This window comes from Accipiter gentilis, chromosome 10, assembly GCF_929443795.1.
Source record: "Accipiter gentilis chromosome 10, bAccGen1.1, whole genome shotgun sequence".
In the NCBI taxonomy this organism is placed as follows: Eukaryota; Metazoa; Chordata; class Aves; order Accipitriformes; family Accipitridae; genus Astur; species Astur gentilis.
In genome coordinates this window covers 36,501,570-36,529,128 of record NC_064889.1, presented here as the reverse complement: position 1 = coordinate 36,529,128, position 27,559 = coordinate 36,501,570, and the positions used below count along the sequence as shown (strand labels likewise).

At 45.9% G+C, this 27,559-nt stretch overlaps 1 protein-coding gene across 2 annotated transcripts in view; it reads right to left on the bottom strand.

Annotated features, from left to right (window-relative positions):
- Window positions 1-27,559, bottom strand: part of RHBDL3 (rhomboid like 3) — a 70,137-nt gene that overhangs the window by 30,740 nt on the left and 11,838 nt on the right. The window contains exons 3-4 of one of the 2 annotated variants that reach the window (XM_049811675.1): window positions 15,679-15,762; window positions 927-1,085 (exon numbers count right to left, since the gene is read on the bottom strand). In XM_049811675.1, the coding sequence (XP_049667632.1) occupies window positions 927-1,085; window positions 15,679-15,762 (243 nt within the window). The remainder of the gene's footprint in view (window positions 1-926; window positions 1,086-15,678; window positions 15,763-27,559) is intronic. The other variant, XM_049811676.1, reaches the window with a different exon arrangement.

The window sequence follows — 27,559 nt, the reverse complement described above, 5'->3', positions numbered from 1 at the left end:
CATGACAAATGGAGGGATCAAATCCCCATGTTGACTGAAGGAACACAGAGATGCAAATTATTATACTCTGCATTGAGAACACATCCAGCTTTCCAGCAAAACCTTAGATATGTCACTGACTTCTGTTGCTCATTGACTTTGTCACCCAGGTTTCTCTTACTACTGTACTAAATCTTCTGGGACTCAGGTGGGGAATGACAGACCAAGAACAGGGCAAAGCCCCTGGAATGGCCACTGTTCAAGATACCCATCTTGCAAACAACATTTCTAGGCCATCCTGGGCATGTAACAACACATGTCTACATCTGTGTTGGCTCACCAAACTGCCTTGATGAGAAACAGAGAGATCCCTTCACTAATTGACTCATTAGTAAAGACAGAGAGGCATCCAGATCATGACTCACACAGTCTGAGACATCTCACCTGGGATAAAATGAACATGACCTAGAAACACTTTATCCCTGTTGCTGTTGATGCCTACAGCAGTGCAATATGACTCCACCCAGCAAGTCAACACGGTGTTATATTTTGCCTGGGAGTGGTGAAATCTCTAGATAAAATAGGAGACATTCAGACTGACAGACCTCTGCTTCCAAACAAATGGCTCCTTACAACAGCTACCAATTGATATTGAGAGCAAAAGCCTCAAAACTAGCCGCAGCCACTGCTTCATGCTCCTCTTACAACAGCTCCCTCAGTTTCTTCCCATGCAAACTTGTTTCCCTGGAAAAATCAGCAGCAACTTGACTCTGGGCTTGAGAGTTCAGTCACCACTGAATACTTGGGCAAGCCCATGCAGAGTGTGATGCAGGGACACAGCAAACACTGGTGTTGATAGAGGGAGGGAGGGAAAGGGACTGTCCCTCAACAGCCAATGTTTTAAGCAGAGCCAAGGACTCAAAGGCCCTGCCAGCCAGAGCACTCACCAGGTTGACGAAGTCCTGGTAGCAGATCCTCCCCTCAGAGTTGCTGTCTGCCAGGGCCAGCAGGACCTCCAGCTTGTGGGGGTCCAGCTCCGAGCCGTGTCTCTGGAGAAGGGAGCGAAACTTCTCAGTGCTGATGTAGCCGGTGTTGTCAGGATCAAACTGGGATAGGAGGGGAAAGTGCTACAATTAACCATTCCACGTTACACACAACTTTGCCAATGCATTCATCACCTGCAGCAGGCCCACTGGGACCCCAGGGGCTGCTCTAGGCTTTGGTGGTGCATTGCCCTGCAATCACCCCATCTCCAGCTTCCTTTCACTGCCCAGGGACTGCAAAGCACCCTGCTGCGGAGTCGTGAACCCAAGCATCATCATCCACACCATCACCCTGTCTCCACCTAAGCTTCAGCTAAGGCAGCTCCCTTCACCTTCCTTCCCTCTGCATCATCATTTCTCTTGGCTATTTTTTATATCCCTCTTTATCTGGACTATCAAGCAAACAAGAGATGCAGTCTGTCAGATAAAACATACTGAAAACAGTTTTACTCCTGTATTTCCCAACACAGTTGCACCATGGGAATATGCCATCCCTCCTCAAGCCCTTTCTGTGCTCAGTATTTCTGACAGTCACTTTTTCAGATCACCTCTACAGATGCCTTCAAAATGGTAAGTGATTTCACTGCTGAAGAGCTCTCTCCTTTAAGATGGATTGGGAAGAAAGACTTTGGACAGGGAGCAAAGCAGATGAACGTTATGTCAAACTAAAAGTGACAAGGCAGCCACATGCTATTTTCAGAACATAAACTAGACTCATTAGAAGGAAAGTCCCAGGTGAGACTTGCAGTGAATCCCACTCTGACCAAAAATATTACTGTTTTCCCTCAGACTAAGTGGTTAACCTCCTAAAAATGCCAATGACCAAAAAAGAGACAGCTTTGCAAGGCTGTTCAAACTTACGACTGCTTCCAGCGACTAGCCCACGCTGAGCTCCCCAGGGCACTCTGCAAGGGGCTGCCAGCTCACAGGCGGGCACACCCCCAGCCCCGACAAAGCCAGTGTTGGCACCACGCCGAGCATGTTTCTTTTGTGCTTTGAAAACTAGTGGATGCAAGCTGCCAGACCAGCCCGCACTAGCTGTGGTGCAGTCTGATCTCTGCCAGCTCTCTGTTGCTGGGAGATTTGCCTTTGATTTCCCAAACTTGGCTGCAAGGACCCTGGTGCTCACTGGCCTCCTTTTGTAGATAATGATATCAAGCTTGTTGGCTGGATTGAATGGCTGTCAGGGGGCAGGGTGGTCAGGAGGGAGTCTTTTCATGGAAACATTTGGGACATAAAAGGCCTTGGCAGAGCCAAAAAGGTCCTGACAATCCTCGCTCTTTCCTAACGGAGAACAAAAGCTGAACAGGCGCCGGGCCTTCAATCAGACGCGGCGGAGTAAAGGCTGCCTTGGCAAGGGAGGAGGTGAGAAGGGGAATGTGGCACATGATGCAGCCTGCCAGCGGCAGGGTTGGCACTGCTCTGCAGCGAGCAGAGCAGCTATAAAATAGACCGGCCTCAGGCACGGGCAGCTTGTTTAGAGGACACAGTGCCCACGTGCGAGGATCTGGCTCCATCTCCTTCCGGCAGGAGCACCTTTGTCCAGCTGCTCCTGGGGACTTCTGCTATCACTGGCTGCTTTATGAGGAGGAGCTGTCTAATCTGAGGAGGGGAGATCACAGCCAGTTGTTGGAGCAGAGCGGGTCTGCGATTTTGACAAAGCAGCAGCCCCCTCTGTGAGGAAGCTGCTGGGGCAAGTGGATTACACAAAACAAGACAAACCAAGTGACCTGTGGACAGTCAGAGCTGGGCGCTCTCCCCCGCCCTCTGCCAAGGGTTGTTCTGTCCTTGCAAGGTGGCCTGGATGTACCTTCCTGACAGCTGGCACTCAGAGCCAAAGGTGGATTTCATCAGCTGTTTACTGTTAAACAAGGGCTTAATATTAATCCCTGGAGAAGTTTAGCTCCCCTACTCCAGCCCACTCTGATGCTTTGAGTTAACAGATCAAATTCTAAAACCAACCACAAAATCGGGGCTTCTGCACTCTGGCTCAGCTCTGATGCTTTTTGGCTCTTGCTGGGACTCCCAAGCCAGCCTAATTTTCCAATGCCCAATCCCAGAGGCACAGATACGCAGGAAATAAAGTATTATTAGCATAATACCTGAGATGACCTTTCTCAAGGGGAATTTGCAGAAGCTGGGGGATGAGTCATTCAGTGAATAGATCTAACACCTGCAATCCCATAGCTACTGCTGTGTTCATCCTTGTTTCCTGAAAACATTTGACCTAACCAACATCTTACTTAACTGCACCACTTTAACTGTATCTTGACATTTAAGATGTCAGAACCTAGCTTGTCTAGGACAAAACCATTTGTTTCCTGAAAGCTTAAATGCCTCCCTACTTTTGAGGGCCAGGGTCAGTGACTGAAGTGTGGGACTCTCCCCATGCTGTGTGCTCATTGTTTGACTTTGTAGGAAAGACCAATGGCCACAGCCATGGGGAACATGGCTATTCCTTCAAAGGGCAGAAGAGATACAGAGCTGAAGCATACAGGCTCCTGAAGCACAAAAGAGCTGCTCAGATCACAAACAACTTTTCCCAGACTTTTTTCTGCTTTAATGCATTCCAAAAAGAAACATTTTGTAACCAAGAACAAAAACTACAAAACCACTTCAGAGCTTCAAACCAGCCCACAAGGACACACTAATGACTCCAGACTCACTAGCGCTAAAGCAGATACAATCCTGTCACTCAAGATGGTACTGTCTATAGCTGTTACTGGCTGCTGGCTTCCCGAATGGACAGGCAGCTGAAGCCTGTCTGGTGGCTACAAATGAGCCTCTGCTCCAAAGATGCTTCTTTCTCACACCAATAGGTACCAGCATTCCTCCTTCAGCTCACTGTCTTGCTGCTTGTCCCACCAAAATCAAAGCAGTGGCAAAAGGTAGCTAGTATTTTCAGTACTGTAAATGTGCTAGGGAAGCTCTTCTCTTCTTTCACATTACTATGTATAATTTTCTTTTTGGCACTAAGTTAATGATACTAACTAGAAATAGGTTTGAATTAAAACAGTGGGTCTGAACAGCATGAAAGAGTAAGAGGTGAACAATGAACAACTGGCATCTGAACTAAAAAACCCTGCCTCAGAGCAGGACTAGACCACTGCTTCCACAACCTGGAGCAGAATGTTTTTCTGTAAACCCCAGCTGTAAGGGAGTTCTCTTATTTATGTTTAAACATTTTTTTCAGCATATAAAAATCTGTCACTACAGCACTCAGAATCCACCTCAACACTTCAAACTACCTCAACCCTTGTTTCTGATATCACAGCTAGCCACAAAAATCAAGGGGTTGAGCTGGTCCTGCAGAACATGTGTCCCTACACACGGCAAAAACAACATGTGATAGCACAGTCAAAACACTTGGGTCCATCAATTATAAAAGAGGCAACTGACCTTTGCTACACGCTTCATGTATTTATCCATGATGATCTTGTTAAGGGCTAGTTGTCCCACAAACCCAGTCATGCACCTTTGTCTCACCGAGAGGACAGACGATGACTGGCAGCCAGCAGCATGGCTGCGCTGAGCCCCAGGTTCAGCCCCACAGGGACACAGCTCCCCAGGCAAAGCCTCTCAGCAGCTAAGTCAGCACAGTGGCTTCCTTCAGCGTAGTTCCTTCTGCCTCTGCCCATCTACTTGGGCAAACAAGCGCAACACAACGGGTGCAGGGATGAGGAAGGCCATTTGCCCCCCCTCACCCCCCCAAACAATAGGACACTAACGGCAATTTCATGCAAGGTTTCCTCCGCATTTCAATGACAATCACCCTTAACTCCCTTGATCCTCAACCAGGCTCTTAAGCAAAAATGTAAATATGTTAATGACCGTAGCAGCCATCTGACTCAGGATCTTAATTCCCTGGCCCAAAACAAGCTATTTTTTGCTATTTCTTCCTTATTTTAGAGCAGACATGCCATAAACTGAAGGCCCCACAGCAAAACTACAAGACAAATGTAAGGGGAGGGGGCCCTGCAAACTCTGATGGAAATAGGAAATACGGTTGAGAAAAGAAAACAAAATCTCAAATTGTTCCTCCTCTTTAATTAAAGACACATCAGCCACGGCTCAGTGAGCAAGTAGGGTGGAGGCTGGTGCTGCAGACAGACAATGGGCATCTTGGGAAAACTCAGACATTTCACATAGCGCAGCCAGCTGCTCCCCTCCCTCATGGCAAACAGCCCTCTGGGGCATCAGAGCAGCTGGAGAGTCAACAGCTGAACTGGGCACAACATGAGGATCCTTGGCTGGCTTTAGGATTGCAGATCTGTTGCAGGAACCGAGAATTTGCTACGACCCGTGGTTTCCTCATCAAGAGGCTTTGTCTTGGCAACACCCAAGCCATAAGTTGTCTTTGCAATGGGCAAGACTCCAAGCAACTTCATCTCATTAGGAAGTTGGCTTTGAGTAGGATCAGTCCCTTCAAATCTGAATCATTCTATGGTCCAGCGGTATCTTCATTTCTGGGAGACACTGGCCTGGCAGTCAGGCCTCCTGGCACTGGCACCAGTTCTTCTCCAGACTAGGAGGCAGATTCTGGAAATAAGTCGCCCTCAGCTTTATCTTCCCCTCCTGTTACATGGAAATGACAACTCCTGTGTTATTTCCTACCAGAAAGGAGCTACCAATAGTAGGCCTGCTTCTTGTTCCCATTAGGCCCTTTCCCACTGGAAAGAGGGAGTCGATCACATGCAAAATCTGTTCATCTCCAAGGGTTTCAGAAACCACTCTAAATTTGCTGGATTTGAACTCAGACCATTAGATGGCATAGTCTCTGCAATCTAGGGACGCTAACAAGCTCTGGAAACAACCAGACCATCTCCAGCCTCAAGGGCCATGCTGTAGTTAAATCAAGCATCTCCAAGTCAATACATGAAATTGACAGACTCCAAGTTGAAGCTGTGAAAAGACATTTAAGACAGGCATTGAAATTCTCCTCAAGATAGTCACACATTTTACCAGTCCCCACTCTCTACCTTTGCATAACCTTTAGGGTCATGCTGTGAGTTGGTGAGAGGGATTTTTTTGTTTGTTTAAAAAAAAAAAACATTAAAAACCCCAACAACAACGTAGCATTTGCTCCTTTGATGAAGATTAAAGGAATGACAAGGCAGAAGATGAAAGTCTGCCTTATAATCCAAATGAGAGGGCAAAAAGCAGGGGCTGTTTTAACAGGAGTTTCATCACTGCCTGGTGGTGACAATCTTCCCAGCAGGTTAATGATTCTGCTCTCTCTTCCAATAGTGGGAGGTGCACATGAGAGGAGAAACCCTGATCCAGAAGAGAGGAAGACCAGTCAAAGGTAAGTGTATATCACTCCACTTTGAAATCCAGCCTCTCACCATTAAAACTCACATAATCTCAGTTGCCTGAACACGTGTGGTAAAACATTAGTGCTGGCTCCAGTGACGCACACTCTCTTCCCCTGTAAATAATGAATTTACCCACTACTGCCCAGACAATATAAAGTGATTAAGGGCTGTCCAGCAGTACTTTTAGTGCATGTTTGATTGCTTTGACCCGAGGTGAACCCGAGGGCTGGAAACATCAGCCAGCTCTCAAAAACCAGATTGCATTTAAGCACAGAGGATATACCCTCACTAACTCACCGAGCAGGGTCCCAAGACAGACCCAGTCCCTGGAAAGCCGCAGTGAGAGAGCACAGAGCTTCCCAGCTCAGCATTCACCTAGGCAGGGAGGCATTTGCAGAGCAGATGGTCCATCACCTGGATTTGGGTAAGTATCTCTTTGCATGCAGCACATGGCAAACTGGAGATGGAGGGAGCTGGTATAAGATTCCCTTTTCCTTGAAGGGCAGAGTAGCCTGAAGGACCAGGTTCATTAGCTGGCTGGCCAACCTGTAGAGGCGTTTCTGCTCTAATTTATTTTTCCTACTATCTTAGGCGCAAAGACAAGAAAAGGACCTACATTACTACCATCTGTTGTTACCTTCTGCAAAAGCACTTAATCTAAACAGATACTGGAAGTACAGATTGAACATGAATGGGAGAATAAAAGGATTCAGGCGTGCACTGCTGCTCAGTTAGGCAGATAGGAAAGAGGGCTTTGGGACCAGGTTTGATTCTTGGTATTGCCAAGATTTCTGGAGTGAGCCCAGGTGCCTCTTATAGTGCCTTGACTTCCCCATCTACATGGCACAAGCAACACACCTGTGCCTCCGTGATCTAGCACAGTGAGGGCTGTGGAGCACTTACAGAGCATGACTGGATGATGGCTGCAATGGCAAAGAGCAATTAGCAAGCCACAAGGCCAAGCAGCACAGGAAGAATATGAAGAGAGCTAGCCTTCTGCCAAAGTTTCAGACATAGAAACATACCAAGCTTTCCAAAGCCGAGGACAGCTGGACACCACATTGAACTCCTTGACTCCACAGATGTTCAGACCCCTGGTCCAAGCAAATCCTGCATTTGGAGACCCCTGGAATTTCTGACCCACAGCTTGCTGGGGAAGTCTATCATGCTCAGCCAGGTACCAAATCCATGTTTCTGTTTCCATATACATTTTTTATGCAACTCCCTCCCCTGTCCTTCCTCTGCCTGTGGGTTTCTTGCTGCAAGTCCTTGCTAAGACAGTAAATGAGGATAGAGCTGAGCAGCACTCACCGAACCTGTTGAGCTAGCATTCAGCCCTCTGCTGTCTCAACGACCCACCACTCTGAGCCATCCCACTGCCTCTCTCCAGATCAGCCTTCTGGCAGAACACTCACAGGAATCAGCCTCCAGTCTCAGCTGGGGAATTACACACAGTGTTCAAGCCACCCAGAACTAAATTATTCAAAATATGCCACTGTGCTGGCTTTGAAACCAAAGCCGCTCCCCAGAAAGAAGCCAGGGTAAATAGAAGCTCTATTATCAGCAGCACTGACAAGGAAGGAGATGAAGCACTGAAAGTGAGGGAGATAATTACATGATTAACGAGACAGCATGGATGGCAGGAGATGCCCTCCATTATGCCACAAGGCTTAATGCAAAGAGACATGTTTATAGACTGAGACTTCTCCAGCTCTGCTTCTTCCTGTTTTATTATTTATGTAAGTGCATTAAGACTAATGGAAAGAAGCTGAGGCACTCTAAAAAGTAGTGGAGATTTTTTTAGGTAGAAATAAAATTTTTAATCTTGATCCAGCACTGGGCACCTTGCATATTTTGCTGGACAGATGTCCTCAGCTGCAGCAACAGGCTGGGCAGGTTACAGCCCAGACTGGTGAGTCATGTATCTTGCATCACCAGCCCAGTTCTGGTGCTGACTATCTGTGCATTTCTGAGATTGTGGACAAGATGAAGCCTACAAGAGATCACCTAGTGACTACTACGACCAAACCCACCCTAACAGTTAAAATCTTTTCTTAAATCCTTAGGCAGGAGGTTTAACGCTCAAGATACGCTTGTCAGCACTGGCCCATACATTATTATATGTACAAATGCCCAATCTCTTGCTCTCCCTTTTGAATTCCTCTGGTTTTTAGGGCTCCACAATCTCCTGAGGCAATGAGTTCCACAGTCTAATTAAAATTAAACCTACTTTTCATCTGGATGGTATAAGGCATTAAATATCAAAAGCTGAAAAGAGCAATATCTATACTACTATGACACATGATATTCTCATTTACCACCACATAATTATTGTTTATCTCTTTTTAGTCATGTCTTATTGGAGGATCTCAAAATCTTGTATCACTATTAATCACAACTCTCAGGGCTTCTACGTCATGAAGGGACATAATGCATAAGCCATTTCATTCCGAGCTGAAATGCAATACACTCTGGGTGGGATGCTGCATTTATCTGGACTACATAACTCAACAGAAGGCATAGCATGCACAGTCAACATCACAGCTGGGAGACAGACAGGCTCTAATCACTATTGCTATGAGGAAAATAAAAAAAACAAACAACAAAAACCAAAACACAACAGTCAGAATAGCTGTTCAGCTGGGGCTGTATTTCAGGCCAAGTTCCTGCAGTCAGATCCCTGCTTACCCCCAGGTTAAATAAATGTATGCAAGCATTTCTGTAAAATTCACTGCTATCAACAATGTCACCTGTCACAGCAGTGTCTCTGCTGGTACAGGTGAGGCAGATGAGTCTCCTCATTCAAAACAGGGTTTTGGTCTGATATTATCTGGAAAAAGTAGCATAGGTGGTACCAGTGCAAAAGAATCTGCAGTAGTTGAAATGTTTATGTTCTGTATATGGACAAAAGCCCAATGAATTATTTCTATTATATGATGATGACACACTTTCTGTCCCAGCAGTAACTCTGGAGAACATTACAGAGCAGCTGCCAAAGTTAGAAAGTTTTGAATCAGCAGGTCAAGGTAACTTTCATCCAAAAGATTTTTAAAAGCCAGTCCTAATACTGATTTTCTGCAAGTCTGGGAACACTGGAGGAACATCAAGATCTGCTTTTTACCTTTCTTCCAGCTTTGCATCAGCAACCTTCCAACCACAGCTCCCAAACTCCTGTCCAAACATGGCAACAGGCACCCACAGCGCTCCCAAAACTGCAGGGCTGTGACAAGAATTTAATGGGACAAAGCAGGTCTGTTGGCCTAATAGCAATCCACAGCAAATGAACAGATGACTGATACTGAGCAATGCGTAATGGAAGGAGAACTGGTCTAATATCAGTCAGAATAGGCTACAGAAAACAGATTATATTCAGCTGCTATTATCTGGATGGGAATACAAACTTGGTGCAGATCATAGGACAGGATTGCTGGTATAACTGATTTCTGCAGGGCATGTGACATCACCAGACAACTCTGTGTTTGAGGACTTACTGTGACACAGACTCAGGCTGTCACACATTCAACATGCTAAAGTCTGCCTATTTGACAGGTCTCAAAAATAAAACTAAGCTAGAGAGCTACCATCACATGGAGATGCCACTAATGGGGACCCATCAGAATTTGTTCTTGCCCCTACAGAATTATCATTAGTGACTTTCTCCAAATTGTAAGATAAGTCTGCATCATGCTCACAGATGAGCTAAAGCAGCAAGTTACTGAGCACGAGCTGGGTCTTTTGGTAAAGCTGGGTGCTTGCAAACAATACATATTACAGTAAAAACAAATGGAAAACCATATGGCCAGGAGCCAAGAACGTCAGCCAACTTACAGGATGAGGAATGCCATCTTCAGAAGCAGCTACTCTGGGGAAAAAAAAAAGCCTCGTTTGTTACACTGAGATCTCTCACTGCCTTCAAAAAACAAAACATGACCTGCAGGTTTGTAAATGAGGTGACATTACCTCTGCATTTGGCACTTTGTTACTGGTATAGTCTGACTGGCTCCACTGACAGGCTCAATTCATTAGCTTATGAAAGGGAAGGTTAAGCAATGACTTGATCACTGTCCAGAAGAACCACAAAGGGAACAGAAATTTGGCAGTAGAGGATTCTCCACTGTGACAAAGGTATAATCACATCTAGGGCCTAGAGGTCAAAGCTGGGCAGCTTTAGATTATAATAAGTTGATTATTTTTACTAATAACAAGTGAAATGTCTCACTAACTTCACCAGAAGTTTTACAATTGAATTGCAAGTTTTCCTAGGAGATGAGGTATGGCCGAGGTCAAGCAGAAGACCACTCAGAAAATCTTCTGGCCTTCATTATGAGAGAGTAGATGATCCCAACAGTTCCCTTCTGACCTGACTGCAAGTTATTAGGGCTCAGAAAAACTTAAGCCAAACAGATGCATTTAAAGCCCCAACTAAAAACTGCCGTAACACACATATAACCAGAATGACCCACCTATACTGGAATTCAACCCACACTTCTGGTTAGAACAACAACCACAGAGCAAAACGCCTACTAAACAGACTGGGAAACATATTTAACTCATACTGATTTTACATCTGGCTTTGTTCAGTCATGGGGACTAGAAGCTACCAAAGAAACTCCTCTGTTTTCCAAACTAAACTGGAGCAGAAGATGTCAGCCTTGTGAAGAGGCAGAGGTTACCACATGATTCCCTGCAATGCCTTGTAGGTACTTGGCGTTACACTGCAACAACTTAACTATCTCAAAAGTACTCCAGGCAGGCTGGTTCCAAATGGCGCCCAGAGCTGGAAGTATTATTACTCTAACCTCTGTCATTTAAACACTTGAGAACAAGCAGTCCTGGCTTGCATCTTTCCAGGGTGATCACAGTGGTTACAACTGCAGTAAGGAGCCAGACTGCTGGAAGCTGTGGTGGTTCACATTGTTTCTTAGGCAATATATCCAAATCAGTCCTGGATGACACCCAGACTGCAGGTTCCCTCCATGAAGGACTGCAAGGGTAAGGTCTGCAGTGTTTGCACTTTCCCAGTGTCTGCTATGTCAAATATACTTTGGTTTAAGGGTAGAACAGTTTTGTCCAAGTGCCAAAGCTGCACAACCACAAGTGAGAGAAATTAAGCTGCATATTTGGCTTCTTATACGCCTTATATCTTATTACTGGATACGAGGGACAAATACAAATGCAAAGCACAGTGTTTCTAGAATTCTCTTTGCCACAGTTTTCAAACAGACACAAAACGTGTCTGAAGTTTTAAAGCAAATCATGACTTAAATGACTTAAGACTCCACAACAGGAATGCAACTAACTTCATAGGAAGAAGTGCTGTCCATGCAGGTTCCCTGCCCAAGCCTTACAGCTGGAGCAGAGCAGTTCTCCCTGCAGGTGACAAAATGCAGGGCTGGCCTTGGGCTAGCTGTGCCCTGCAAGGTGTAACATCTCTGTGGGGTCCTAACATGGTGAATAGGGAACCCCTTTTACACATTCACCAGCCTGACAACAAACTATACAACAGCATGGTTTGAAATCCCTCTTTTAGACAGTTATCAGGGGAAAAGCTCTTTCTCATGGCATTGACAAGTCCTCACAGAGCCTGGCCCTGCTTGAGCCATATCAGGGGCTCCTTATTGCCTCGGGAGACAGCAGCGGATACTCCCTTCACAGCCTCCCACACAACAGAGCGCTCGCCCTGTCAGTCAAGCCTGCACTCACTCACAGAGCCCCTCTCCTTGCCTGCCTCTACCTCTTTTCTGCCTCCTTTACTGAACTAATCAGATTTCTCATGTGTACAGGGCTCACACATGCTTTAAGGAGCACCTGCTTCCTCTGACAAGCCTGTGCACTCTTCCCAAGCTCTAATATTCCCCTTTTACTTGAACAGACTGGCTTGAATGCCGTTTAACCATTCAAAGCTGAAGCCCCCCATGGGCACCCACAGGCAAGCAGACCTCCCACTTAGTTCTCCTGCCACACTGCAGCAGAGACCTGCTCCTTCAGTGGGATGGGGTGATGTCTGCACACTGCCAGCATCGGTGTGAGCTGTAGGGTACCAGGTGCACAGCAGGCTGGGGGATCTTTGGCAGAGGCCTGAGGTCCATATTTACCGTGTCTGCATCACAAGCACAGGTTTGTGACTGCATTGAGACTTAGAAACAACAAGCCCTGGCTACTGCAATTCACAAGCTATTTCCTGAGTAACACTTAAAACACACATTCAAGTGCAGAGATGGCTTTCCAAAACTGATACAACCCCAACGTAGATGATTAGAAGAAGGAAGCAGAGAAGGCACAGGCAACAACCATAATTAGAGAGCCAGCATAATTAAGAGAATGCATGTTATGCTCCTCAGGAATGAGGAAATCAAAACCACCTCCCAAGGAGTTACCTGAGAGTTGCAACCACTGCAAACAAAGGGGAAACAAGCCAGGAGGGAGAGACAGAAGGACCAGACTGAAAAGGAAGGTTAGGAAATGGCAATACTCTTCCTACTCATGCATCATGCTGCATCTCTGGGAAGCAGGAAGAGAGGGGGGTGGGTGGGAAATAATCTTCTCACCTGCAGGGTAACTAGAGAGACAAATCCACCCAAAACAATCCCACCAGGCTTCTACTGGGGATTAATTAGCCCATCAAGTGGGGCCAACTTCTAGCAGAGCATCCTCACAGACCATGCTGCAGACTGCTGTGCTTCGGATGGTCACAGAGAAGGGAGTGCAAAGACACAAAAGAAGGACTACGGAAGGGGCAGGAGGAGAGGGCAGCCCATACTGGCCGAGAGGAAGCCCAGATGAATGGAGAAAGGCAAGTAGGGAGGTGAATGAGCAAGAGATGATGAATGGTAGGGAGGGCATGGAAGTTTTACACAGGGCAGAGGGCAAAGTCAGACCTGAATGAGGAAGACTGAAAGGTGCCGCTTGAATGGAAAGGGAAAGAGGGGAGGAGAAATGAGGCAGAGACCGAGCTGAGCAGCACAAAGTGAAATACTGCAGGCAGAATAGCTTCCCACATGGACTTGACAAGGCCTTAGAGAGAGACGCAAGTAACACAGCATGAACTTTAATCCTGGACCAGAAAAGCTGCCTGGAGCAGACAGTGTTACCGTCATCTGTCCCTGTATAATCCCTCCACCATCAGGCACCTTCTTTGCTCCCAGTCAACAAATTCTCATGAACCCAGAGCAACTCAAACAGCAGCCACCAAAGGCAGACGGCCCCCATCAAAGAGAATTGTAGCAAAACTGAGCCAGTGACATGGAAACAGCTGATAGGGTAAAGCACCAAGATAATTACAAGCAGCAGCCCAAGAGATGCAAGTGTAACACTACCCTAAAAGTGAGACAAGATGCAGTTCATATGTATGACATTGAAACATTGTTTATCATCAGTGTTATTTGCAGGGCTTTCCTCCACTTTTAAAGTCAGGATAAATTTTTTCAAAACAAAATTTTTCCAAGCAAAACCTTGGAGATTTCAGTCATGCCAAGACTTTCCTGTGAATTTGCCTTAGCTTTGAACATTGATAGTTTAGAAGAAGTTCCCTCAGATTCTACAAGGCCAAAACACTGGACGTTACCATTTTCAAAATGTTTCATTAGAAAATTACCATTTATGTTTGTTCAGAGTGCCCAGATGGTTTGGCTCAAGTCAAACTAAATATTTTGCTCAAAGATAAACAAAAAGCATTTTTCCCAATCTTTTGGATAATTGCAATCAAAACTCTACATACCACTATTCACTCACCTATGCCCTTTTCATAGCTGGGGAAAATAAAGCATTTAGAAAGGCCACATCTTATTACTTGAACCTCACTGGCAGAGCTGAAAACTGGATACACTCCCACCCCTTTTGGTTGTGCAGATTTAGATAGGCCAAGGTATCTGTTATCCTCCTAGGTCTATCAGTCACCCCCTACATGATCCTGTGACGAATCTAATTTTCCCAACTGCAAAGCAAAAGATACAGTGACTCACCCTAAAAGGGATAGCGTAAGGCCTTAAATCATAGCCCTTTACTTCATGCTCAGAAAATATTTATATTTATCAGGAACAACCATTTAAAAGCTAATTCAGTGTCTGGAGCTCATGTTTTGCTCGTTCATAGACTCCACTGTCACACAAGCTGAAATGAGAGGTCATAGAAACCCAGTAGAAGGTAGGACACAGCCCTCAAAAACAAACACAATGGAAAGGAAAACAAATTTAAATCTAAGACTTGACCCTACTTTGCCTTTTCAACACATCGGGGCAGTCAAACATACAAACTGGCTTTTAAAGTGTTGCTAGAGGAACCATGAGGGGCCCATTTGTGCCTCAACTTGAGACTCTGGTTGTGCCCCTTTCTTTTTTGATGTTTCTTGCACCAAGTAAATATAACAGTATCAATGCAGTTAATTTCAGGCAAAAAATGTGAGCGTCCTGGAGTCAGAGCACAAGCAGCAACTCATCCAAGAAAAGACATGAGGGTTTCTCACACACACACCCCCCCGCTAAAGAAATAGCAAAGGAGTTCCTGAGAAAATCAATGCTGGATCATCAATCCCTCTCAGAGAGGTCCAAAAATATAGGACAGAAGCTTGGGATCGGGCCATTAGCAAGCAGGTCTCTATCACAGAGTGCATTTTGAAACGATAATTTGTGCTCTCTATGATTCACAGTGGTACCACTGCCATTGGCTCAGTAGACAAGAGTTCCACTTTACGAACTGGGAACAAAAGGCAGAAAGGCAAAGTAATTCACCCAAGAACACAAGAGGCTTTAAAATACTACTATGGTTGAGATGAGCTGCCTGCGCTCCAGCCACCTCCATGAAGCACTCCTATGTTGCCACCTAATAACTGAAGTAGTAAAAATTGAAAATTGCCAAATACTAGAGGGGAGATTTTTAAGGAGGGGTTAAGAGTAAAGGTCAAAGCACTCCCAGGAAGTACACTAAGCTTGGTGATATCCACAAGCAAAAAGGAAAGATGTCAAAATGCAAGAGTCTTTCCTGGAAGCAGCAGGGAGATGAAGAGGTAGATGTGCATTTGCGCAGGCATTTGCACACACACAGCAGTGGCAGAGGGACTGTAAGGGTCTCCAGAAAGGCTGCTCTGCCAAAACTGACGAGCTTGAACATTGTAACTTGACAGGCCAGTTGAGCCTATGAAGAACCATTACTGCAAATAGACGAGTGTCTTGCTTTTCCATCTGCCAGCCTGGGCACGGGCAGATCATGTTACATATGGCACTGGGGGAAGGGAAAGAGAATATGAATAAGTCTCAATTCAGTGAAAGGAGCGTGAGCTGTGCAGCTGCTGCAGTGTGAGCAAGCCCTAACAGCACTAGCTATTGCTTTGGGTCAAGAGATCATACCATTCCAGCCTGCTTCCTCACTTGGGCTTCATCCCAGCTGCTTTCCTCTCCCTTTAGTGCCTGCCTGCAGGAACAGCTAGCTCTCTGGAAGAAATCCAAATAGAAGGAAGAGAGGTTACATGTGCCTGAGGGAAGTGACAACACAAGGCAGGTCACTGCTTAGTCTAAAAGCATTCAAGCAGGGTCAACACCTACTAAAAATAAATACATAAATACACACACACACACACACACACACTAAACAGGAGAAGGATTTACTCAGATGGGACAGCCAGGAGCTCAGGCATGCTTGGGGTTCCTTGAATCTGCATCTCTGGGAAACTGGCAGCTACCACAACTGAATCAGGCAGAGTTGTGCTGCCAGTGGCTGGGAGCTGACAAGTCATCCTCCTTCCAGAAGGGCTGCCATAGCACCCGTGCTGTTAGGGACCAAAACTGTCACCCCATCCCACACCCAGCCTGGGAACTCTAGTTCATTTCTGCTCCCCAAATATAAGTGTCCCATATCAGACGGTCAAGGCAAAGCCACTACCACAGGCTAGTCAATCTTCTTATGCAAATGAACTCAGGGTAATTGGGACAGTTACAATGAGTCCCTGACAATGTTTGCCTTTGTGCACACCACTGGTAAATATAAAGCTGCTTTCTAAGAACGGAGAGTGAGGGGAGAGCCGCACTGAGGCACAGCATCTCAGCTTCTCAGAGGGATGATAAGGAAGTAAGCACTGTTTAAATGCAAGGATGCTCTCAGAAGTGTGGAGCTGATAGGCAAGAAAGGAGGCAGATGCTGCAAATAAGTCACTGGATGGAAGTCTCAAATATATTCAGGGAAGCATAGCCACTGTGGCAGGTCCATGGAGCTGTCCCCCCCACATTACAACCTTCATTCCACAGACAGAAAACTTCCAAAGTATTCACCCAGCTAAGGACCTTGGCCCACACACAGGATTCAGACAACCAAGAGGAACTCCCACCAGAGCCAAGACTGGACATAGCACAAACACCCCACCCAGAGCAATTGCTGACAGTCTCCAGGCTGCAAACACACAGTGACTGGCTCTGGCACAGTCACTGTTGCACTAACGGCTTTGCTTCTTGGTTACCTCAGCATGCTTCAGCCCCATGAATCTCATATATATGCTCTACTTTTGTTGTAGCCCTCCAGGGCCCATGCAGCAGCCATGGAAGAAACCTAAACAAAAAGCAATCGCCCCCTGAAATCCTGTCATGCAAACAAGACTCTTCCCACCCATCGCCACAAGGACTGAATGGAGAGGGACTGAACACCCCCCGCCCACCCCTGCCTGGTGGTCTTTTTGTCTCGTGACCTTCCCCACACAAACACAACCCCACAACAATCAGGCAGGCAACATAATGCGCCAGCGCCGGCTTTCCCAGCCCTTCAAGGCAAGCTGGGGAGGGAAGCGGGGGGAGCTGGGGAGAGCTGAAAGGATCTGGGGATGAAGAACAGATAGGATGGGCAAGGAAATACCAAGCAGTGTTTTAATTTCTACTTGTACAGCCCCACGAGCCAGGATAAAAAAGAAACCAAAAAAAATTTACCTCAAATGGCTTAAAGGGACATGGGAATACCAGCTAGTGGGATTTTCATACCACACCACCCCCCCAAAAAAAAACCAAACCTGAAAAAAACAACAATGCTTCTAAACCCTGTGAAGATCTTTTAATACTAACACCAAGAAGCCCACAAAATTGAGCCCTTTGGTGTGAACTCTGTTGGTTTTACTTGGCTATCTTTAAGATTTAAAGTCTGAGATGGATTAGATATAAAGGTTTGCCTTCAGACTGGAAGACTTTTTTTCAACAGCTGTAGTTATAGACAGCATCAACACACATGGAAACCCTCCCTGGTATGACAGCTTCAAAACACAGAGTTTTTCCCAGTCTGTCCTAATTATGGAAAAAGAGAGTCATCACCTGTGCTACTGACAGCAAGGAGTAAATGTGCCTCCAGGCCCCAGATTGTCCTTCCAAGGTAACAGATACCCTTTGGTTACTGCAGGACACATATTTGGGAAAGAGCATCAAGGGTCTCCAAGGACTTGTTAGGAACAGATCAGCAGACCAACAAGGTAAGGGGAAAACCTTCTGAATCTTCTGAAATACCGAGGGATTCTCCCCTGCTCCCCGTGCACATACAGGAAAAAATACAGACTCCACAGGAAAACAAACCAAATAAAGCAAAAAGAAATATCATCTCTCAGGGCCTGGATTCAGTGAGCTTAGCAGGGCCTTCAGCTACACTTCAGGGCACTGGAAATATATACTAAGTACCCTTACAAGGAAAGGAGGCTGTACTTTCGCCAAAAGCTAAGATCTGTGTCCCATGAAATCCTGGCAGCTGAGGCTGTAACAGAAAGCAAAGCTACAGGAAAGCACTTGTGTGATTTACAGACACATTAGCCACCTAGGGAGCGTGATACAGTATGAAATGACATCTCAACTCCTACTGCCAGCACCCCCCACAATACTGTTATCGTTATCCACATACTTGATTAAAGCACTGCAATCGCACAGTGGAAACCACCTGATGAGCTGGGTAGGAAACCACCTCCATGGGATGATGAAGCTGATATCAAGAGGCAGAAAGTCTTGACAAAGGCCTCTCCTGAACCCAGCATGCAGTGCACAGGGCCACATCTGGCCAGCTGGCCGCAGTGAGGGGGCATGGAGCTGCAACTGACTCTTGCCTATGTCCTGACATAAACTGGAGTAACTGGAAGAGCAGCAGCACTGAGCACGCACACAACTGGCAAACTTCCCACAGCAAGGATACTGTCTCCTGTCAATCCACTCCAGCCTTAATCCTCTGTGGAAAGATCCCATCACCACTGTGCTAAGAGGCAATCTTTCAAGCCAGATGCTAACAATTAATGATAGTGAAGATGAGGAGGAAGGGACAGGTGGAGAACAGACATAACCAGGCTCTGCTCAGCATACTGAGTGACTTGGAGGAGCTGGACAGGAGATACACTGAGAGATTTTCAGCCTTGCTCAGCCCTGCAGTAAAGTACTACACATAAGCATGCATGGGACAGCATTGCACTCCCAGAGACAGATGTAAGCCAGTGAGCCAGTCTTGTTGCTTGTTCTTCACAAGAAAGGAAGTAGCTGTGACCCAGCTGTGAAGCTGCTTTGGACTCTGCAGTATTTCTGTCCTGTGTAGGACAGCCACAAACCTGCTGCTGGTTTGAGGATTTGCACCCTGAATCTGGATATTTCCCCAGCATGCAGGGGAAACTAGAGTTTTGACTCAGCTCATTCCATGGACAAAGATTTCGGCAGAATCCTTCTTGAGAAATGAGATTACCCAGGCAATAGCAGGACCTTCAGCACAGTTACTATGTAAGCTAGCACAATAACTGTGTTAACTGGAAGCTGGCCATCAGCCTCTTCACATACCAAGGGAGGGAACATGGCTAGAAAGTAAGCCAGTCCAACTCTCATGGCCGTCACACTCTTCTCTTAGCATTTCTATGCTAGAAAACCTCACTGCATAGATAAATGTTTGTTGTAGCAAGTAGGGAAGTACAAACAGACTGGGTTGCTTGGCTGAGATTAATTCCTGTCCTATTGCATAAAATAATTAATTTTACTTTACATTAGTCTTTATTATGGCAATGAAAATTATATGACCATTTTAATTGACCAATGTTGCTTGCTCCAGTTCTCACCTCTACAGAGTTTGGAGGCGGCTAACGTAAAAATTATTTCAGAAACTGCCAGCTGGTGCCACCAGAAGAAGCAGGTCCTGGTGAACAGCTTCTCCATTCACTCTCCTCTTCCCAGGCCTTGTGGACCTGGTCTCAGACAAGCTGAAGTGAGAATCCTTCCTACAGCAAGGAAATGAGACAGTCTAGATAACTTTGATCTGTGGTGGGGAGCTGATGGGGAAGGGGGAAATTTCCTGAGGTCTTTTTCAGACCTACACATCTTACCATTCCTTCACCCTTGAGCCACATAAGCTGTCTGCTGTGTACAGAGCTGTGTGCTGCAGCAGAGCCCAAGCAAAGCAGGCCAGAGCTCTCTGACAAGGAGCTGGTGGTTAGTGACCTGGCCGAAGCATCCACAGTGCAGTACTGCCTTCTGCAGCCCCAAAGAGTGATCAGACTCCCAAGAACCCCGGCCACTGACTATTTGAGAGACCAAGCCTCCAGAAGAAAAGCAGCTGGGTTTTGCCTGCATACTTGCTTGATGTCCTTCAAACAATCACAGCAGCTTTTTTACAAGTTGAAAGACGGGCTTATGCCAACCTGTAGCAGACTGCAAATCCCTGCAATCACAACTAGCTAGCTTCAGAGGCAAGACATCATAACCAAGCACCCCTACTTGCCTCTAGATTTTTTTTTCAAACACCATAGTGTGGCGAAGAAGTGCCATGAAGGTGCCACTCATGCCCCCAGCTACCTCAAACTGGTACTAGAATCCTTGTTCTATTCCTGCTGCCCACCCAGCAAATCTGGTTCTTTCCATCACCTTCTCAGAAACATACCAAACCATGGTCATTTCCTCAGGCTGCAAAATGGAGACACTGTTCAGACTAACCCTGGTATACATTCCTATGAGAACAGATCAGAGATGCATGCAGTACCCACAGAGCTGTACATTATTACAGTAATGATAGTCTTTCCACAGCCAAACTCTGCTGCGTTGAAATCACCAGCATTTAGAGAGGCTGTGGCCAAGGAATACGCTAGCAAAGAATTTTTTCCCTGACATGAAAGCTGCTGGCTGTTAGCAAGGCTTGGATCCAGCACTTCACCTTAGAAAAAATTAAAATAAACCATAGAAGCCTTAGGGAAAAAGATCACTTGAGCCTGGATATTCCTTTCTCCTTGGCACAACTTTTTGGTGCGTATCACAACATTCTCCCTGTATATTTGTTACTGCCCCTTCAGCCCAGGCTTGCATAAGTGATGAAGAGCTGAAGTATTTGTCTCGCAGTGATAAAGGAAAAAGCAAGAAGTGCCAATGTTTTCAGAATGCAGCCTCTCAATATCTGAGGGATCATCACAACCTCATGTGCTCGAAAAATGAAATTTATCACACGAATGTTCTACCATGGAAGGGGTGCACATTATATGAGCTTTAATAAAATCCTCAGCAAAAGAAACTGAATATTTCTATGTCTGCATGCTCAAAGAAACACTGTAAAATTAAAATTAGGGGAAGTCCTTACCCTTCTGAAATCAGTAATGAAATTAGCATGGGGCCCAAAGGAAGCAAATGAGGCCCCTTCATAGGGGCCAGGATTTCATCTTGTGTTTAAAACCCCACAGTGGCAGATCTGTACTTATTTTAATGACCCACCAAATCCTTTTAGTCCTCTACATCCCTCCATGAAAGCCTAATAATGAAAAATTATCTACTAAAACTTGGCTTTTTCTGAAAAATACTATCTGAACAGATCTCCAAAGACAGATATTTCTGTGGACACAGTGATTTTGGACTGCAATGCTTTGTTTTCAGATATCACTGCATTTCATATTTTCACAGCTTTCTTGGAATAACATTTGATACAGAAAAAATATAAGTGATACTCACAGACAAAAGAATAGCCAACCGTCTGAAACCACAGGGCCTCTCCATTTGTATTGCTTTTGTAACAAATATAGCCTGAGCCACAGAATTCCAAGTAAGAGATCCTCAGGCGACTTAAAAATTCAAGCAAACCATTGCCATGCAACATTAAATGCATTCATTTTTATAAGCATCAAATTCCCCCTATTAATGGATCAGTCATACTCTGCAGCTACCAATTTACATATCCAGCCTGCAAGCTGCTGAGGGGCCAGTGGACACAAAATACATGAATACATTAAATCGGAAAAAGGAAACTAACGTCCATCGTAATTCAACCTAATGATTGCATTTTCTTTACATGCAGCAGCACAGACCATGCCTGACAACAACACACCCCATAAAGGCACTCCAGATGCAATGAAGTACTGAAGTCTCTAGTCAGAGACTGTAACTGTGATGCACACAGTGTTCACAAATGAATTACATTCAAGCCCCGTGCAAAGAGGGAATTCCTTGGAATTACATTTTCACCAAGTCACTAAACCCCATGCTATTTTACATGGACTAAATTCAAAGGCCTGATCGGCACTATGGAAGACAGTTTATCTGAACATACATTAAAACCCTGGAACAATTTCTCAGCCCTTTTGCCAAGCCAGGCAGCATTACCAGCTTTAATGTAACAGTACTTTTGATCTTGTAACAGCTAGATTGGTGCCGGTACAACTATTATTCCTCCTGGAACAGAGCCGTGTGCTGATATCACACCTACAATTCACTCTTTTTGTGCACAGCTGTCTAGAAACAGACGTAAGAGAGAGCTTCTCAGCAGCATGTACCCCTTCTATCGTCTCAGGGAAGTGAATGACCCTCCCCAGTGCCCAACCCAGGACCAGTTACAGCTGTGGCAAAGAGAAAGGCTTCTATTTTAAGCTTGTTGAAGAGGTAACTGGGTCCTGCTGGCAGAAGGAGGGACATTAGGTAGTCTCCTGTAAACTGGTTCTCCTTTTTCTCAACTGGGCACCACGAAGGCTGACAGCAGCTTGAGGAATGAGGGGCAATCCCATGATCAAATGGATTCCGTTCCTTTTTTAGGACTGTAGCAGCCTGTCCCCCACTGTAACAGGATATGATCACCGATCTCCTTATTCCCTGTTCCTACCTGTGAAACTAAATGAAGTGATACTGGAGAATGAGCTTTGAAGTCCTTGAAGAGGAAGGGCTATTGCAGTGCTGAATAAGGCAAATTCCCTACAACCCACAGCCACTGCAGTGATACAAGCAAAAACCCTAAGGTGCAGAAGAATCAGGCCCTGAAGGAAACTAAAAAGCTCAGAGAAAAGATGAAAGATACTGAACATGGAAAGTTAATACTGCTTTGAAAATTTACTGAGCAGAAATCCTTCCCAAAAGTGACAGAACTGCAGTTAGCAATGAGGGACTCTTGGTCTGGCATCCAGGCTGTTAGGTGAGACCCACACCTCCCAAGAGGTTCAATTGCAGGGCTTACTCAGACCCATCTCACAGGCATCAGCTACAGCAATTTTTCAGAACGTAATGGCAGGAGCTGTTAGTTGAGCAGTGGGGAAGAAGTACCACTTGTTTATTCACAGGTCTTGCTACTCTAACTTGTTGCTTGCATCAGATGTCACAGTGATAAGTACCTGTTCAAGAAAAAAACAGGAACCGTAGTGAAACCACCCCCCTGCAGCTAATCCAATTAAGACACAGGATAAAGTTGTAGAGGTTAATCAGATCTGAGCCACTGGGTCTCTCTCTGCTGCTGCTTAGTGACATATCTGGTGAGCAACACCAGTGAGACGAAGGCCAGGCAGAAACACCAATGATCTAGCTAGCCCCAGGAGACAAGTGCTGCTCCCCTGCTGCATCAGGCAGAAAAGAGAGGAGCATACTGCAGGGCAGTACTGAGGGTATTCTGCTGGACTCAGAGCTTGGCTGTCCCATTAAGCCTTATCAGGTGCCAGGATGCTGTTACCCATTGCCTGTGTTAGACAGTCCTTACAGCAAAGACCAAGGCTACGTCTGCAGGGTGCTGCCAGGTTAGTAACTAGGACGGAAATTTACTCAGCAAGGAAAAATTCTGCCCATACAATTACAGGGAGCTTTTCTTACCTTGTGTTTCATTAGCTGCAATTCTGTGCTTACCAAGGCTGCAGCAGGGCAGGTGAGGGCTGTCCCAGCTCAAGGGGCCACCAGCACAGAGACCACTTGGACTGTCACGATTAGCCCCTTCAGCAGTGGGAGCCAGAAGAAAGCTGAGCCGGGGATTGCACTGAAGCAGTTCCACCAGTGCTGGGGGGACAGGGTTCAGCACTGACTAGGGAACACTGCTCCTGTCACACCCAAGTCATCCAGCCTACCGCCTACCCTTAAGTGCTGACCTAAAGCTACCTTGCAAAACCGGGCATGCTACTTTCCCCAACTCAAGCTTTCCTGTACCACCAGATCTGTTCTGCCTCCCTCCCTCCTCCTCCCTTTAGGGCAAAAAGAAGCCAGAGGTCTCAGCCCTTACTGCTTAGACAAGCATCTGCACTTTCGTGGTAATGACTTGCTATCCCCATCATTACACCCCTGGGTACAGGACAGTCAGCACAGAAGGATGGACCTGCCCTGGAAGGTGACTTCCCCTTTGACCCATCAGACTGGGCTTGGGCACAGAACAGCACAGTGTGGAGAGGAAGAAACTTTTTCTATACCCATTTCTTCTGGGCAGGGAGAACACTTGGACCAGAAATTAATCTTCTCTTCTGGACAATACATGCCAGCCTTTCAAGAAGACAGATGGAGCAGTGACTCCAGTGGGATGATGGAACTGTTGTGACAGCAAGAAGATGATGCAAGGTGTGTAAGCACCATTCTGCTAGTGATGCCCATCTCTTTGGTTGTCAGAAATACTGTTTCAGAGAAATAATTCCTAAACCAGTGACTATTGTTCCCCCTGCTGGAGGGGAACTGGGTCTCTTGATATCACTCTACCACACTTGACTTTCCTAGACTCCTCTGTTAAATTGTTCCTCCTTCTCAGTAAATTCTTTAATACAAGGACAGTGATTGCCACTGTTTTTCAGTTTCTCAAAGGAACTAAGATCCATAGCCCAAAAATCAGAACTTTTGCCCTTCCTGTAGGAAGTTTTATCCTTCCTTTAAAGACAAGGAGTTTTATAGCAATCAGCCATGAAACTTGTCAGGAGAAAAACCACATTTTATAGTCTGGACTTGAAACACAGAACATTTCAGATTAAAAATAGCTCCCTTTTTCACTGTCTGCCAGATCTGGGAGGGAGGTGAAAATCCACAGGGACTTGATTTGATGCGTGAAAAAGTAGAATTCTATAGCAGTGAGTACGCACACACATGTATTTTAGATCAAATAATAGCTCTGCAATAATACTTAGCTTAGCAGAGAAAACCAAAGCTTGAGATAGACCCATGCTAGTTCGTACTCTGGTGCTGAGTACCATGACAATTCAAGCACATCCATCAGAAAGAGTGGGGGGAAACTTCAAAATAAATAAATAATTTTTTAAAAAATCTCATCACATCACAGTTTTCCTGCCTTTAAGATAGTGTCTCTTTCAAATTCCAAATACTGCTCCTATATCAGCAATCATGACAAGTATCTTGCCAAGGTATGAGACGCTCTATCTGCATGACCCAGGTCACACAGACCTGGCCACCACACAATCTTCCCCCCACAACAGGTAGCTCCATCCAGATCAGGCTCCCTCATTCCACAGCCATGTAGCGGGGCAGCAAAGGGACCTGGTACAATATTCAACCTTCCTGCCCTCCCTTCTCAACAGGGGCAGAGAAGAGGCCATGCACTGCCTGCAGCTTTCTGGGAAACCATAGCTCAAGCCTGTGCAGCTCAAACATAGCAAACAACTGCACAGCTTACTCCAGAGCACCCTATGTTCTGCAAAAGGGCCAGCTCTGCTCTTTGGAGTGATGAGTTACCATCAGAAAAGAACAGCAAAGCGGCATCATGTGGCTCTACACAAAGCTCTTGCCACCAGCTAAATTGATAGACCCTAGCAAAGGAGAACAGGAATCAGCAGGCACAGCTTTGACTCTAACAATACAGGCAGTTAAACATGCAGTATTAAGGGCTACTGAGTAATGCAGGAGTGATGGGACAGAAGCAGGGTTACCTTAGTAATCTGATTAAGCGGGAAGAACAGTCAGTCACTCCCTTCGTCCAAATCGGTGTAGGATGACAGAGGCTGGGCCATCTATAAGATGTTGGTAAGTGCTTTGTCATTGGCAAGGAACACAATACCAGGGCACTCAGAAACATCCCTTCTCTGATGTCACCATCACAACTGGCACACACAGAGCATCCTCATCACGGGAGGCAGGTCCTGAGCAGGGCTGACTGCTTGCTAACATCAGAAAAATACCTTGGTGTTCCCTCTGGGAAAGAGCTCATTCAGCTATACCTCAGGAGGAACGCTGAGCAGAGAATGACCTCAGAAAGACTACGGCACTCACACTGCAGAGAGCATCTTTCCTTGAATGAACTGCTTCGGCTCAGGTTGGGCGTGTGTAATTCAGGCTGTTAGACACTACAAGAAAACATCTAATGCAGCTTTGTGTCAAACCTCCACCCACACGTCAGCTACATAATTAATAAGGATGAAAGAGAACATTATCCCAAGCTGGTATTCAGACCCTCAGTGATCAGTAGAGCCTGTTATATTCTGTTTGGCCTTAGAAGTCAGCAAAAGGAACATACTTCACACATCGTACTACATGCTTGGTCATTAAATACAGGCTTATAAGCCCATAAAGTCACTGTTGCTTGCAAGTATGGAGTAATTTTTTGCATGAACTAGTTTGTTTTGCAGTGGGCCCAAAAGTTAATTAGTTTTTACAGTTTTATTACTCCACATGGTCAAATAACAGCCTGGAGCTTCCAGTCAGCTGGAACCACATAAGGTCCAGAAAATTCTCACTGTGCTTTTCAGGACTGTTTACTAGGGCCATAAATCAGCAGCTGGCAAATGACTTTCTGCCCCAGCTCTTCTCGGCCACTAGTACCAATCCTAAAAGATCCCATAAATCAATGCAGCAACAGCAGCTCTCAGCTCATGGGCCACAGAGGGAATAAGGCTGGAAGGTACTGTTTCAGACATATATGACAATTCTTTGGGAGACATTTTGGCTATCACCACCCTGGGAGAAGTCACCCAACACACCTGTCTTGTTGAAGGGAAATGTGCAGCATTTATACCCCAGCCAGCTTCAGCTCTCACATACAACTATGAAGCTATGCTGCTGCTCTACCACAAAAGCTGTTTCCTGTCGCACCTGACAGGGAGATAAACCGGCCATACACCCATTTGTAAAAAGACATGGATTTGGCCTCTCCAAATGCTATAGAAGGCAATGAATGCAGGCAGGAGGCACCCATCAGGTGAAGAGCACACAAGCAAGCCAGCACACTACAGCCTCTGGGATACAGACTGACTGAAAAGCATTGCAACAGCAAAAACCTCTGGCGGGGGGGCCCAACACTGGAGAATCCTCTAAAAAAGCCAACATACACTCTAGTTCATAGAGCTCTAGAGGAGACAACAGCAGAATATTTAACATGCTAAAGGCACAAGAGCCATCCTGCACATATACACATATGCACAAGACATCCCCAAACAGTTCCCAGGGCTGGCAAGTTTTAGTGTGATAAAGCAAACATGCAGCTCAATAAAGATTCTTCAGACACTTAATTTAGGTCGGAAGTAAGTTATTCCTCCAGCCATGGTCTCCAGGCACAGCTCAGTGACCAAAGACAGCAGCAGCAGGACCATCTCCCATGCTCTTCACAGGAGTCACCCCAAAGGGGCTGCCTAAATGCACAAATCAATGCAAAATAAACATTTCTCCAAAACCCAAATACTATTGTCAGCGGACACATAAAGGAAAAATGTTTGTGCCTTCCCCGCTGACAGGGAGGAGAACAACCCAGAGACAAATCCAGTGATAACAACACCGTGCAAAAGCAACTCTTCTATGAGCAACCAAGAGGGAGTAGCTGAGGCAAGAGGCAGCAGTTCAAATGGAAGAAGGAACCACATTAAACACTTTCATTTTCCTCCCCAGTGCAAACAACAAGGCTAAAAAGCAACATCCTTCCATGGAGGCCACTGCCTGCAGTGAGGAAAGATGCTTAAGGCCCACTTCCCATTATTTCTCAGTGGGAGGGTAAGTAAACGTGGAAGAGTGGCAGGAAGCCAGCAGAGGGAAACGAGCATCTGGCTCTGTTTCAGAGCCAAGGGGCAGAACTGAAAACCCACTTTGCTCTCCAAATCCCTTAGGG